Raw genomic sequence first — 14,120 nt, 5'->3', positions numbered from 1 at the left:
GGTTGTTAAGTCTGCCAAAGATTATACAATCTGCTGTGCACCATCATGATATACCAGCGGCTTGGTTTAACTATGAGTTTGAGGAGAATTAATGTATATACTTCATCAGGTGCATCAAGGGAAACAAAACTTAGGAGGCGCCATATAGGAGCTTAAATTCCGATTACAGGGAAACCAAACATTGGTGATGAGAGTGCATCCAGGCACACCTTAAACTCCACCAAGACAACACCCAAATTAAGTCTTGATCGGTCACCTGGCCAGCACCTATTCAACCTTATGGAAGAAAATTAAGGAAAGATAATTTTATTTTACAGGCCAACTTAAGCTGTAAATTTGCATTGCTCCTACGCGGCGCCCTACATGAACTTTCCAAGTGTCCAAGCCACTCACGGTTGTCTAGCTAGTAATCCTCAGGGAAGGCGATGGAATACATCGACCAAACCGACCAAGGAAAAAGCCCGAGCTGATGAAGACGAGGAATAGGATATGCCAACAACTCGAGGCTTCAGACTCTTGTGTCAGGTTTGGTTGCACACACCAACCAATTAACTCAAAAACCAAAGCTGAGTAGGTAACGCAATGAATTTGAGAAATGATGTGCAACATGCCATGAACGTCAGAAAGAATTTCGCTAACTACATTTCCAATACCACCTTTGTTTGTCTACCAAGTACGTCCCTGCGTGATTCTTAACAACCAAATGGATCAATGCCTACTCTTCATCCCAACACACATGGGTGAACCACTGATGAACACGAAAAAGGGCTACAAGGCTACCTATACATACCCCTGTGGTCTGCGATCAAAAACAAGATGTACAAAACTTTACACAAAACGGTCGTCATGCAATTAGGATTTCCCTGCTCGTTGCTGCTTCATGCTTGCTCTCCGGGCCACGTCCCACGCCTTGTGTGGCACGCCAACGCCTTGCTGCGAGGCGAAGAACGACTCGTAGCCCGGGGAGTCAAAAGCAAAGCCAGTGTGCTTGGAAGATTCTCGAGGGAGCATCGAGATCATGTAGCTCCTCGCTTCCTCTGGGCTTAGGTGGCTGGTCTCAGGCAGCTGTACTCTGCTGTACTCGTGGGGTTCGTCCCTGTGCTGTTCCTGGATTATTTGGTAGTCATAGGGGAACAGCCATCTTTGAATCCTGATACAACAACAAAAGATCAGTGATGGGTTGCATGGTCGATTATGCTAACTAGGTCATAATGTCAAAAGAACCAGGTATCTTACGATAGATATAGGAAGTCACCAAACAGAGCGATGATCGGAACAAGCAATAGTGTGAGGTAGAAGAAAAAGGTGCTCATCAGAACATAAATCACAAAATACACATTTTCCTGCAAAGGCAATTATAGCGTAAGGAAGGAAGAAAGCCACCACTGGAATAATAGATTGCTGAAAAATGCAAATAAGTTACCGACCTGTCTGTCAAACGATGTCATTATCGCAGAGTATATGAAAATAAACACAAACCAGGCTACTATACTGCCTGCCACACTTATATAATGCCATCTCGTTATAGAGTTGCATGCCATGAGAAGGCGGAGGTTCACAGTCACCACAACACAAGAAAAGGCCATAGTGCTAACATCCCATAGGCCAAGAATCTTGCCAGATGAACCCTGACCATGCCGGCTCGCAGATGCGGTGAAGTAAAAGAACACTATTGACTGATAGAAAGCAAAGAAACCCCACACTGCAATCACTCTCCACTTGAAGAATGAATTCCTGATTCCTTCTTTGTAAAGCTGAGGGTACCTTTTCGACAGTGACGCGCTCACATCCTGAAAGGAGTCGGTTTAGTGCAATGCAGGAAGGTGGAAGCATAACTTCATAAACAAGAGTAATCATACCTTATCAAACAATCCAACTATAATTACAGGTAGTGCCGTGAAAATAACATTATATAGAGACTGGTTCCAGTCATCATAAAATCGCTGACCAGAAAAGCCAGTTTGGAAAGTGAACCAGAACTGAGTTAGTGTAAATGTCAGATTCTTGTAGAAGAAGTATGTGATAACCTGCAACAGAACATCTCATATTTAGCACTTTGAACTGTATGCAGAGTTAAATGTGAGCAACGATAGCCATACCTTGCACAGTCTCAAGTAAGACCACCGCCCGTGTACAAGAAGCAAATCAGTAAGAAAGCGAAACTGTGCAATGGCAAAGTCACTAGCCATAACAGCTTGCATTCCTTCTTGGCCACTAATGCCAATCCCAACATGAGCAGCTTGAATCATACTCACATCATTAGCACCATCCCCAATGCTGAGAGTTATTTTTCGAGCACCCTTCTTAACTAAGCTTGTAACCTACAATATGCGTTAAAGGTCAGCATTTGACATTTTCACATAATTTTAAACAAAACTAGGTTATGCAATGAAACTATAGTCAATCAGAGAGTGCTGCCATGCTTGAGATATGGGACCAGCAAATCCTCACTTCCTACTTGTGTGTTTTGAGGAATGGAATGGTGTCTCAACACCAGAATCGTGGGATGATACCATGGTGCACCACCCTATACTAGATTAGTACATAACTAAAGAACCCCTATAAGGATAGTGATAGATGACAGCAGAATGGTCACCCATCGGAAATGCTACTCAAACGCACATACGTACAGTATGCTAAAGACCAAACCAGAATAGTACAAGCACCAAGTGCAAACTGATTAGTAATATCTACATTGATTCCTTATCTGATCTCAGTGTGTTTCTTACCAACAACAAAATGGTTGTTAATTCTTCCCTGGGGAGGAGGCAAGTCGTAGAGCAAGAAATGTTATTTACCTGAGCCTTCTGCAGTGGAGAAACTCGGCAACATACAACTGAGTGGCAAATTAGACTCAATCCAAGAAGATCCACACGAAGAGTTGGGTCCAGTGCATACATTAGGCATCTACCATCAATAATGAGAGCCATTTTCCTTTCAGGGGTGCTAATTAAAGAATGCCGGGCTTCCTCATGGAAGCTTTTCAGACTCTGTTTTACTGAGTCTTTGATAACACGCGCAATTTCCACAGGGTCACCCTGAAAAAATGGACGTGTTATATATGGCATATGTAGGTATGCAGTGAAGTATACACTACTGGCATTAAGTCAGTTTACATCAGGTTGCAATCATATAGCTGGTTATTCTTGACCCAAGTACAACGGATAAGAAAATGGGAGCTACATGACACGTGCAAGACAACCATCAACAAAACAGGGAGGCTAAAGCACTAAAGAAGCACAATCCATGCAGAAAGATAGAAAAATAATGTGTGCTATTGTATTTAAAAGAATAATTGGTAGCAGAATAAAAATGTATTTTCCCCAAAACAAGTATCATAATATCCCCAAAAGTATACATCACTGCCGTTCAAAAAAAAAGTTACTTAATACTAACTGTGCACAATCATATACTGACTATGCAAGAAAATAAGTAACATAAGGTATGTAAAAGAAAATGAAACCAAGGTAGTAGAGAGGCCAAAGCACTAAAGAAATATCCAGAAACACAAGTCAAAATAAAGATTAATATCCAATATAAACAAGACCCTATAAATACATAGTGCCACAGCAACACAAGTAGTCAAGTACCAAATGAACTTAACAATTTGTGAGTCCTACTTTGCATGAACTGTTTGCAGTTAGCTATCCCATTATTTTAATTTCAAATTTTTATGGCTGACAACTTAACTATAGAAAGCAGCCAACTCAGAAACCTATTTATGTTCTCCAAAGAGCAGTAGTATGTGAATCTTACCCTGTCTTCAGCTTCCCTAATAGCATCTGTCTCTGAACTAATGATGAACTGTTTGGTATCATTGTTTACCAAGCTGCATGCTGACAGATGAAGAGATATCAGGGAAAGAACATCCAGAATCCAAAATTGACTGCAAGAATAGTTTCAGCAGAACAAGTAAAGCAAACTAATCGAGGTATATGGAAGCTTACCATATGCAATGTTAATTGCTGTTTCCATCTTATCTCCAGTTAACACCCAAATCTTTATGCCAGCTGCAGAGAGAGTTTCAATGCAGGTTGGCACCCCTTCTTGTAGTTTGTCCTCTATAGCCGTGCAGCCTATCAATATAAGGTCTTTTTCAATCAATTCAGCCACCTACAGTAAAGAAGAAAAGAAAATTATATCACAATGTAGCCAGCAATAAAGAACAATTTAGCATCAACTTGAAGGATCACCTTTTCTTTCTACAATGCAGTTAGTCTGCGATTGTGTGATAAAATCATAAAATGCTATATACCAACAAAAAAGGTAAATTCTAAAATAGGAAGGGAAAAGATTAACGCTCAGAAAATATGCTCTCATTTCACAGGGAAAAAAACAAAGATAAAAGCATACCATTGCTCTTGTAGAAGAAAAATACGCTTACTGAAATGATTTTAACATAACTGGTGCAGTTTTTTGCAAAATAGTCTTTAATATCCAATTAGGTATATTCTAGCCACTAAGCATGATTGTAAAAGCATGTGACAACAAGCTAGACAAAACTGCAAGAATTGCATGTGACCACTAACCACTTGCACAGGCGTGCAGCTATGCTAAAAAAAAAGAAAGCCTGAATAAGTTTGACTAAATTTGTAATGGAAGCAAGAAAACTCTAATCTGTTACAAGTTCACAGCAGACAAGCTCCAATGAATGTCACAAATAATTTTTTTAGGGGGAAATTGATAACAATGTCTAGAGTTCAAATGTTCCATGTTACTGAATCAAGCTTCCTTCCAACAATGTGTGAGGTTGACCCGTTTAAATAAGAAATCATCCAAACAAGGGAAGAAGGGATACTACAATTTTTAGATCCATTAGCAGTTCTAACAGAAAGGGCCATAGTTCAGCAAATTCATTGTCATACTATCATTAAATCATCGTAGTAATAGCCAAAAGATGATCCAATAACCTCATCGAGCTTCTTGTCACGATCTCTTAAAGATGACTTTGCTTGAACAAACTTCTCATTCCAGATTTCATATTGCTCCCTGCTAAGATCCCGATAGGCAAGGCAAAGTGTACGCAAGCCAGCAGAACCAAATTGCTCCAGATGTTCTCTGCTCGTCTTTTTCATAACATGATTTCCATCAGCCAATCGTTCATATACAACATTATCAGCACCCTATTTACAAAAAGATTGTTTCAGGTTAGTCCATAACAAAACGGAAGCCAAACCAAGCTTGTCTTTCTTGTATTACCTTGCAATAGAGAACCATTCTTCCATTTGGGAAACGACAAACCACCGATTGCCGCTTTCTCGTACTGCTAGTACAATAAAATATAAACCACCAAACAATGATTGCATCTCACTGAATTTACATTTAAATTAACAAATAAACCACACCTGTTGAATTCCAGAACATTTAGAATTTCATATGGAACATCTTGTATACTCCCCATCCTTTCAACGTGTGATTCACGTACCATAACTGTTGTTGGTGTACGCCTACAAAAACAAGCATAATGTCACCCCCAAAACATTACCATTCAGCAGTGTAATATTTAAAATTACATAAAGGAACAACTCACATAGAACCATAAAACCTGAAGGATATCAACAAATAGACCTACACCTATTCATGGGAAATGTTTACAAATAGGGCAGTGGTACAAGTATTTTACTCAAAATTTCTAATAATAATACTCAAAATATACATCTAGTGAGCTCTGGCCAGGTGGCAGCAGAGGGGCATAGCTACGCGGGGTGTTGTGGAAGCACGATTGCTCATGTAATACTGGATATAACATAGAAAAATAAAAATGTCTGAGAATCTAAGACTATTGGCAAGATAAGAATTACCTGTAAAAGAAGAAACCAAAATTCTTAGCAGCAGCAACAAGTGCAGCCTCATCTGGTGAGGCAGCTTGGTAAGTGATCTTTTCCGGTGTCTCCTCACCCTCTGGAAGAACTGTATGACAGATTGCAAGGCATCTGAAGAATTCCTGAAAAAAGGAGACGAGCAAATAAATGATAGCTTTTCAGCACAAATTAGAATTAATCATAGTATCTGAATCAGCAAGAAAAAAATTTAAAAATGGCTTTTCACGCAGAAGGGTCAAAATTGCTTCAAAAAATACCCCAAATACCTACCTTGCAAGCCTCAGGATTAGGTTCATTTCTCCATGCACCACACATGATTCTAGCATCATCGAAGTTAAATCCTTTCTCATGAACTGCACTGGCTGATCTTTTACCCTATGAAAGTAGATAAAGGAATATAGATATTGTTTATTTTGAAAATATAATGACACAGTTTTGATGACTTCAACAACAAAAGAGAAGTTGCACCTCATCATCGTCAATTTTGATTCCAGCCCGCTCTGCTCCTCCTTTCTCAATCTCTGTAATGCCAGTTCCATACATTTCTCCACCAATTGAGCATTTAAAGAATTCCATCAGATTTCTTGTAAGCGTTCCGGTTTTGTCAGAAAATATATATTCAATCTGTAACCATAATGTTAATGATAAGTTCAATCCAAAGTAAGCCGAATGTGCAAAAAATGTATTTATTTGTAATCACTAAAATCTGACAACAAGATCCCACTTTGCATTCAGTTTAGTCTCATAAAAAATGGAATGCCCCATGATTGTTTGTGTATCAGCATGAACAGAATCAAGCCATTCCACATTTTTGCTCAGTGGACAAATCCCATTCCACAAGCGCTGTCAATTCATCCGGACGTACCCAGCTCACCTTGGGTCGCCTTTGAAACACTGCATGAAATCGAAAGAGGATCAAGGGACAAAAGGGAAAGATTACCTGCCCAAGCTCCTCATTAAGATTAGAAGTACGTGCCAAAGCGGGGGTGTCGCTCTCAGCGTGGTACATGTGAAGATCATTGTTAATGAATTGTGTGCACTGGATGAATTTGATCATCTGGCAAACAAAGGTAACATAAGCTCCAACAGTCCGAACATAGGATACAACATTCTAATAACAGGTTAAACAAAATACCTCAATGGACACATAAAGAGAAATTGGGATGATCGTCGAGTATAGAGTTAGTAGAGTAAACATGGTTAAAATGGTCACCTGCAGCAGAAGTAGTGTTTTAGAGCAACATGTACGGATTGGGTACAAGAAAAAATTGTCTAAAATAGTATATACCACGAATCTGTTTTTGGGATTGAACTGGTCCTCCACCTTCCCACGCAATCCAAGATAGAAGTACTTTTCATTAATAAACACACCACTGTTGAGAAAAGGAAAAATAGTACAGATATATCTTTGATCAGCAAAAGCAATTGTATGTAAAGAAAACTTGAACTAGCTGCATAACCCTTTTATCAGATGAAGATGGCATGCACTTGGTGAATTGTGTTATCTGGTTACATAATTTCCTAACAAGGAATATAAATATAAATGGTAGCCAGTGACCCAACCACAACTATGTGGGGAGCTCTCAGCTAAATAATTATGAAATTCTGTTAATTGACTATGAAACTGTAAGCATCCAAAACATTAACCTAAAAGGAAAAACAAATGTTCCAAAGAAATGCTCCTTCCAGTGACAAGTTTTGCACATGACGCACCCTCCAAAACATAGCCTTCACCACCAATTCTACTGCTACACTTTTGTGAAGCTTAATAACTTAAAAAATGTGAGAGTCTTGTTCGTGATAAATCTACTTGTATCAGTTTAATATGAAGAACCTTGCTCCCAAAGTCAAATAGTTTGACTACACATATTCTAGGATGATAAATGACATAGGTATTCATAAATGAAGCAGGCATGTTGTTTTGACATCAAAAGTAAGTATATTAAATAAAGAAGCAGATTGTATGAAAACTGACCTTCCAATGGCACCAATAACGCACATTGAGAACAGGGTTGCAAAAAGAGCAAGGATAAGCTTGTCTAGCTTTTTTTCCAATGTACTTCTTTTGGAGGGGACATTCATAGAATTCATCATAACCTGTGACAGTTTTCCCACAGGTGTAAATTCAAAACATGATAAAATCACCAGTTCAGATTTCCAAATCGAATAGACAGGGAACAGAAAGATGCCCATACTTTTGTCTCATGCCCAGTGAATATGACAGCCCCAACAATGTATTCTGTATTACGAAGGCTGCATCCCTGTAGCAAGAAGGCAATGATAAAGAAATGTTCTCTATCGCACGGAGATAATTTAATGCTCTTTTTTGCATGAAAAGACTAGACCATTAAGTGCGCACAAGACACAAATCAATCTGATGTAAGCAAACATTAGAAAGATAAAAATGAATATTTAAGTATCCCTAATGCTGTAATGCATGATGATGATGACTAGAAAGGAGAAAGCAGTTTTTAAGCACAAGTCTATGCAAGACTTGAAATATCAAAATTCACTGGAGCACTAAAAGAATGTTCTCCTATCATGGCAAATGAACTCTAAGCACCCTATAACATGGAGCAGAGGATATTCTTTAAAGCCCCCACAGACTATGGTTATAAGTAAGGCCATTACTTTTCAATCTTGAGACCCACAGACTATGGTTATAAGTATAAAGCCACTACCTATCAATCTTGAGAGATATAACTTTCACAATTCGCTTCTAGTATAGTATATTTTTAACATTGAGCATGGTACAGAGGTTTTATTATGAGCTTCACAAACAATAGTCATCCTAATTCTGCAAAGCTATGAAAATTTTATTTTAGAAGCATTTCATGAAGGATCTCAACTCTCAAGAAGGCACTTTCATGTGGCTAATCTAGGGAACTCCAGAGGTGTTGCTGGTCAAAGTGAAAAGGATTCGAACAATGGGTTATCAAATAGTTTGTCATGTCTCAAATCTAAGAACAAGCAAAAACAGTATAATTTAGAAAGGAAAAAAATGGGGAAAAAAGGCTTACCCGTAGGAGTAACTGGTTTGGTGAGAGAGGTATAGTCTGCTTGTCCACAATAAGGTTTCCGGTAAATGTATAAAGTGAATTGTTTGGCTGTTCACACTGCACTTCACCTGTAATCCGTTTATTTAAATATGAAGACCTACATCATTAACTCATTTCTCAAGCAAAAATTAAAGCATTATAAGTCATCCTTCTGCCATACAACATACTTCTATCTATAAGTGACTTAATCCCGTACTACTTCTTACATCGCCATTCTAAGCTCATTTGTCCTATGATAAAAGTCTACTTTGAATGATCATTTTACTATGACTAGATTGGATTCCTGCTGCCTTGACTTTCTGTCTTGCTTTTATGCCTTCCTGGTGGGTGATTGTGGACCTGGAGATGGGTTCGATGGTTGGTTACTCTAGCCAGAGTTCAAAACAAGAAAGAAGTCCAGCCACTCACTTTGTTGGGCAAACTAAACTGACCATTGAAAAATATTTTGATTCCAGCGGAACATTGAGAATACACATAACAAGGTCCTTACTTCAAGTTACATAACACAGGACAAACAGAATATGGAGTTAAGGAAAAGGAGCACAGCTTCCTTAATTCAATCAACTACAAATTAAAGGGTCTCAAACAGAAAATAGAAGGCACAAAACCTTTGAACCCAGAAGCCTTCTCAGGAGTAACGAAGTCCCAAGTTCTCTCCAAAGCCTTCCTTATTTTCAAATTTGTTTCCCCATCAAGATTTGCTGTCTGCGATAAAATTTTCATCTAAAATCAGTGAAAGTTTTTTTCTCCCAAGCATATTTATTAGGTTTACAGTTGAACTGAGAAAATAAATAAATATAAATATAAATGAATATGGACCTCTATGTAGCAAACGCCATCAGGGTTTGTACTGGATAGGAAGAGCAAGTCAGCAGGGAAATAACCATCTTGCTTGATCTGCACTAAAGAAGTGCCATCACTATTAGCTTTTTATGCCATTAAAGCTCATAATAATAACATAAAAAAGAAAAAAAAAAGATCATAACTATTACTTTCAAAAAGGAACATGTTGATTAACTAACATACTAAATTGGCATTTCAGACATAACATGTTGATTAACTAACAAGATACTAAATTGGCATTTCAGACATTACCCTCACAATATCTCCAACCTGCAGTCTTTTCCATGGAGTACTTTCCCAACGTTGACCTTGCAATATATCGACATGTGCATTGTTAATTGACATATCATTCTGGAAACGTTTCTGTACAAAGAGCAGCAAAGAAAAGGAATAGGCATCAGGTCTCTTAATTTAAGCATGGCAGAACAAAATAGTGAATAGCAATACTAACCCAATCCTCAAAGGCTTCCTTGATGAGAGACACCAGTAGCACAAGACTTAAGGGAACCACATTAGTGACAGGATGAACTGGACTGATAACACAAGTGCAAAGTTAAATTAATGCTGAAGGGAAGCAAAAAAAAACGAGCAAGTTGATTCATAGACCAGGAAGATGCATTGAGAGGGGGAGAGAGAGACCTTATAGGTGTAGTTGACAAGATTGAAATCATGAGAAAGTAAAGATTTGCAACCCGCCTGAACTGTCAGAGCAAAAGACAAACGAATTACGACAGGTTTTTCTGGTCAAATGCTTCTGCATGATACGATGATGATTAAACATTCAAATCTATGTTGCTTTAATGAATAATGAGTGCAAAAGCCTGTTTGTTGGGCACAGGAAACATGAATAACACTCATACTTTGATAAAATGAAAACTGTCTATGAAGCTCATTAAAAAGCTTATCTCCCCTTATCTAACAACGCTGTGAACTAGGAAAGTAGGAAGGTATAGATATGAAAAGTCACACAAATCAACTTAGATTGTACTGAAAGCACAGTGTGCGTTAACATCAACCAAGATAGTACAATTTGGCAGCAAGTGCATAATATGAAAAGATAATAAAATCAAATCTTAAATTCATAATAAAATCAAATCTTAAATTCACTGTAACACTTGGCAACCAGGTAGATGTATCATCAGTCCATTGCTATTTGCTAAGCCAATTAAGAGATCCAAAGATGATCAGAAAAGGAACAATTTTAGGAGAGATCAGTTTACACAGAGGAAAATTGACCATATGTGTTTGGTTGAGTTAAGAATATGTCCACATTTCTTCTCAAGACAAATTAGTATTTGTGGAACAGAAAAGAGGAGCAAAGCAAATTCATTCAGTTGCACATATGAAATTTGATATACACAAATAGTGTCTTTCCATTTCAAAATGAAGGGAAAATTGCTATGGCAGATGCTGAATCTAAAGAGATTGCTTGATTAGTAACATGTGTGATGAAAAAAATAATGTATTAATACCTGCTCAAATAGTCCTTTAGGTACGAAAGTCAGGATACTGTACTTTGTAGTCGACACAGAATTTCCCTGGAAATACAAATAAAGCATGCAAAAGAATGTTAATCAGGGAAATAACATTAGTTGCCGACAGTAAAGAAAAGTAACACTATGCTATAGTACTTTATAGAATTGACAACTTTCATGGAAATAGCATCATGGAAGAGGAAAAATGGGCCGATTGTCATGGTAAAAGTGTCAAACAAACTAATGTTTATTGCCAATATGGCATTGTAAAGTTTGATCTTTCACTATGAGCTTTAAATAGCCATATAATCAATACTTGATACAAATATATGGAAGGGGGATTGTCATCCTGTGATGCACCAAGGTTCCACAAATACACATAATTATACTGCAGCTGCAGCATTTGCATACAAATAAAAGGATTTACCAACAGGACCCATTCCAATACAAACTGCAAAGGAAATGACCTGAAATCAAACAAACAATCTGCTGTGTTGGTGTTTCATTGACATTAACCCACAGTTACCAGGCATAGTATGATCCACAAGAATGTCAGTTAAACCATGAAGAATCTTCAGGCAATAGCCACGGATTCTAGCATGTAAAATTGGTGCTATCAAGTGGTGAGCTGGCCACCCCATCCAGGCAGGCACACACAAGTTTAGCACACGGGTTTGCTTGCACCTCCCAGACTAAGGGTAGAACAAAACAGCAAGATGCTGTACCACAAGTCCACACCTCCCACATGGTGGACGTCTAAACCTTACTGCTGCCTCTCAATAGCACGCTACCACCTTATCGCAATATCGTACCTAACATCTGCCATTTCCCACCTCCTAAAACCAACTGTCCAAGCCGCAGGCAAAGCTCCAATCCAACCAGGGCACTCGCAGCTGGGTAGCAACACAAACCTCGCGAAGCGAATCCTAAACGAACAGCGCGAGGAACGATCCAGCTAGCTCATCGCGCCGGACGATCCAGCTCCAACCCAACCACACCACACGAGACGCCACCGAGATCCAACCGGCGGGCCGGCCAAACCAGACGTAACGGAACGTGGAGCGGGCGCGGCGTACCTTGTACCCGACGGGCGCGTTGGCCTCGCGGTCGTTGCAGTAGACGGTGCGCACGGTGGGCGCCATCGGCTGCGGCTGCCTCCGGAAGCTGGTGCCCCCGCCGCCTAGCCGCGCTGTGGACTCCCGGCGCACGAAGCCCGAGGAGGAGGAGGCCCCGCCACCACTCGCCTGCTCGCCGCCCAGCCGCGCCTTGGCAACGCGCACCATATCCTTTATGCGCGCGCTCATCCCGCCCGCCCTCCCTCCCCTTCCCTGCCTCCCACCACCGAATCGAACGAGCGGCGCTGAGATCTGGCGGGAGGCTCGAGGACCTCCCAATGGGCTGGGATCGAGCGCGAGATCGGGAGCCCGAGTCAAGCCAGATTCGCGCGGCTTCGGGTGGATTTTGGCGTGGGGGGCTCGGGGCGGAGGGGATTGGAGGCTCGAATCTGATCACGCGTCGCCGGGGATTCCCGAGGGCGCGTGGGCGTCAGCTTTTTTTCGCTTGGCTCCTTTCCTGCCTTCGCCGGGGAGAGGAGACCGAAGGGAGGCGAGGGGCAGAGCCGCAGCGGACGTGAGGAAGTGGATGGATTTTTGCGAGATGCACCCTAGGCTAATCTGAAACTGGGGTTTTTTGAAAGTTGAAACTTGAAACCGTGTGGTTGAATCTTTCTTCTTCTTTCATTCCTTTCCACAAGAGAATCTCTCTTTTTTCTCGTCTCCGGAAACATATTCCTTGCCAGAATGCTGAGTGATTTCCTTGCCACAGCGCTGAGTGATTTCCTTGCCAGAATGAATATATAAAAAGTCAAGACTTTTACAAAAAAATATTCTATTCTTAGATAAAAAAAATAATCATAATATTTGTCAAGTAGCGACGAAAAATTATTTTCCACCGAGCTATACTAGAACCATGTATGATTAACTATGAGCACAAGGAAGACCCCTTCCTAGCATATAATAAATATAAGGTATGTTTTTATGTTTAATTCAATTACAGCATATTCTCTCCATAAAAAAACATGTCATTCATAATTCAAGATTTGTCCCACAATTATTATTGTTGTTACATCATTTGATATGTGCATGTGCATGCGGTAGTCACTTAACGACAAATATAACTAATAAATAGGGGCAAATAATGTTATTTTACAAATTTGTTAATCTGTCCTAGAATTAATAAAAAGACTTGTTTTTTAGGGATCTATGAAGAGTTAGAAAAAAATGCAAACCGTGAAGCAAGCATATGTATAAACATGTTTGAAAACTACTTGGAACTTCTTTTGTGCGAAATCAATACCCTTTTAAGGGGGCAAAGTGCAATTTGTTCACTAAGCAATACTAGTATGAGATTGTAGATGTACTCCGTTTACTTTTTTTTTGCCTTGTGTTTACATCTCTTGTGAATCATATGGTTGTGATGGAGGAGCCTATAAGAAGCTACTTTAAGACATCGAAGGACAAAACAGTGAGAAGCATAAGTGATGCTCTCACCACCTAGTCCTCTTTTTAGCTCAAATCTGGGTTTGTCTTTCCTTAATTTAATTTGGATTATGCAAATGGATAGTTCCTCATTAGTGATCATATTTTCTAAGATGTCAATAAGCCATTTGTATTTGAGTGCGTGTTTTTTATTGTGAATGGCAAAGCAATTGTTTCATTGCACAGTAATATTTTGCTAATGTACCATTTATTGTTTGCTTTATCTGTCATGGTAGTGCTTATGTTTCAACACGATTACCTCAAAAGTATTGTATATTATCAAACAAATGTCTTTTGTACTTTAGCATATTCATTTTGCGGCGAGAGTTATCCAATTGAGGTATAGCATACCATCTTTTCTTTTTGGAATAAATATATGATGTA

The 14,120-nt window shown here is 39.3% G+C and overlaps 1 protein-coding gene across 5 annotated transcripts; it reads right to left on the bottom strand.

The window, feature by feature from the left end:
• Positions 1-569: 569 nt before the first annotated feature.
• LOC112874074 (phospholipid-transporting ATPase 3) lies at positions 570-12,839 on the bottom strand. 5 transcript variants are annotated; one of them, XM_025937239.1, is made up of 27 exons: positions 12,276-12,839; positions 11,197-11,262; positions 10,364-10,425; positions 10,176-10,257; positions 9,977-10,087; positions 9,701-9,778; positions 9,490-9,586; positions 8,843-8,949; positions 8,018-8,083; positions 7,798-7,919; positions 7,111-7,195; positions 6,958-7,035; positions 6,763-6,879; positions 6,291-6,446; positions 6,093-6,197; positions 5,802-5,944; positions 5,346-5,447; positions 5,200-5,263; positions 4,911-5,123; positions 3,948-4,113; positions 3,757-3,836; positions 2,799-3,038; positions 2,100-2,321; positions 1,860-2,027; positions 1,428-1,790; positions 1,237-1,343; positions 570-1,150 (listed from the first exon to the last, which is right to left on the bottom strand). In XM_025937239.1, exons 1-27 carry the CDS (start codon positions 12,501-12,503, stop codon positions 853-855), a joined length of 3,726 nt encoding a protein of 1,241 aa, XP_025793024.1. In that variant the 5' UTR covers positions 12,504-12,839; the 3' UTR covers positions 570-852. The 5 variants fall into 5 exon arrangements, with proteins under 5 accessions (XP_025793024.1, XP_025793025.1, XP_025793028.1 ...); XM_025937240.1 differs by having other exon boundaries at positions 853-1,150; positions 10,364-10,420; positions 12,276-12,331; XM_025937243.1 differs by lacking the exons at positions 11,197-11,262; positions 12,276-12,839 and having other exon boundaries at positions 853-1,150; positions 9,701-9,783; positions 9,977-10,032; positions 10,364-10,388.
• Positions 12,840-14,120: the final 1,281 nt, after the last annotated feature.

Source organism: Panicum hallii, chromosome 9 (assembly GCF_002211085.1).
Source record: "Panicum hallii strain FIL2 chromosome 9, PHallii_v3.1, whole genome shotgun sequence".
Lineage (NCBI taxonomy): Eukaryota > Viridiplantae > Streptophyta > Magnoliopsida > Poales > Poaceae > Panicum > Panicum hallii.
The sequence above is the reverse complement of the archived record's forward strand: the minus strand, read 5'-3'. Positions and strand labels throughout refer to the sequence as shown.

What these genes read in the sequence shown, in the direction of transcription:
- LOC112874074 (XM_025937239.1), bottom strand. Translation starts at nt 12,503, where the DNA reads ATGAGCGCGCGCATAAAGGATATGGTGCGCGTTGCCAAGGCGCGGCTG. An exon ending in CTCTTTATGTGTCCATTGAG is followed by an intron (nt 6,880 to 6,957) that starts GTATTTTGTTTA and finishes TTTGTTTGCCAG; the next exon opens with ATGATCAAATTCATCCAGTG. An exon ending in CTAATCCTGAGGCTTGCAAG is followed by an intron (nt 5,945 to 6,092) that starts GTAGGTATTTGG and finishes TCCTTTTTTCAG; the next exon opens with GAATTCTTCAGATGCCTTGC.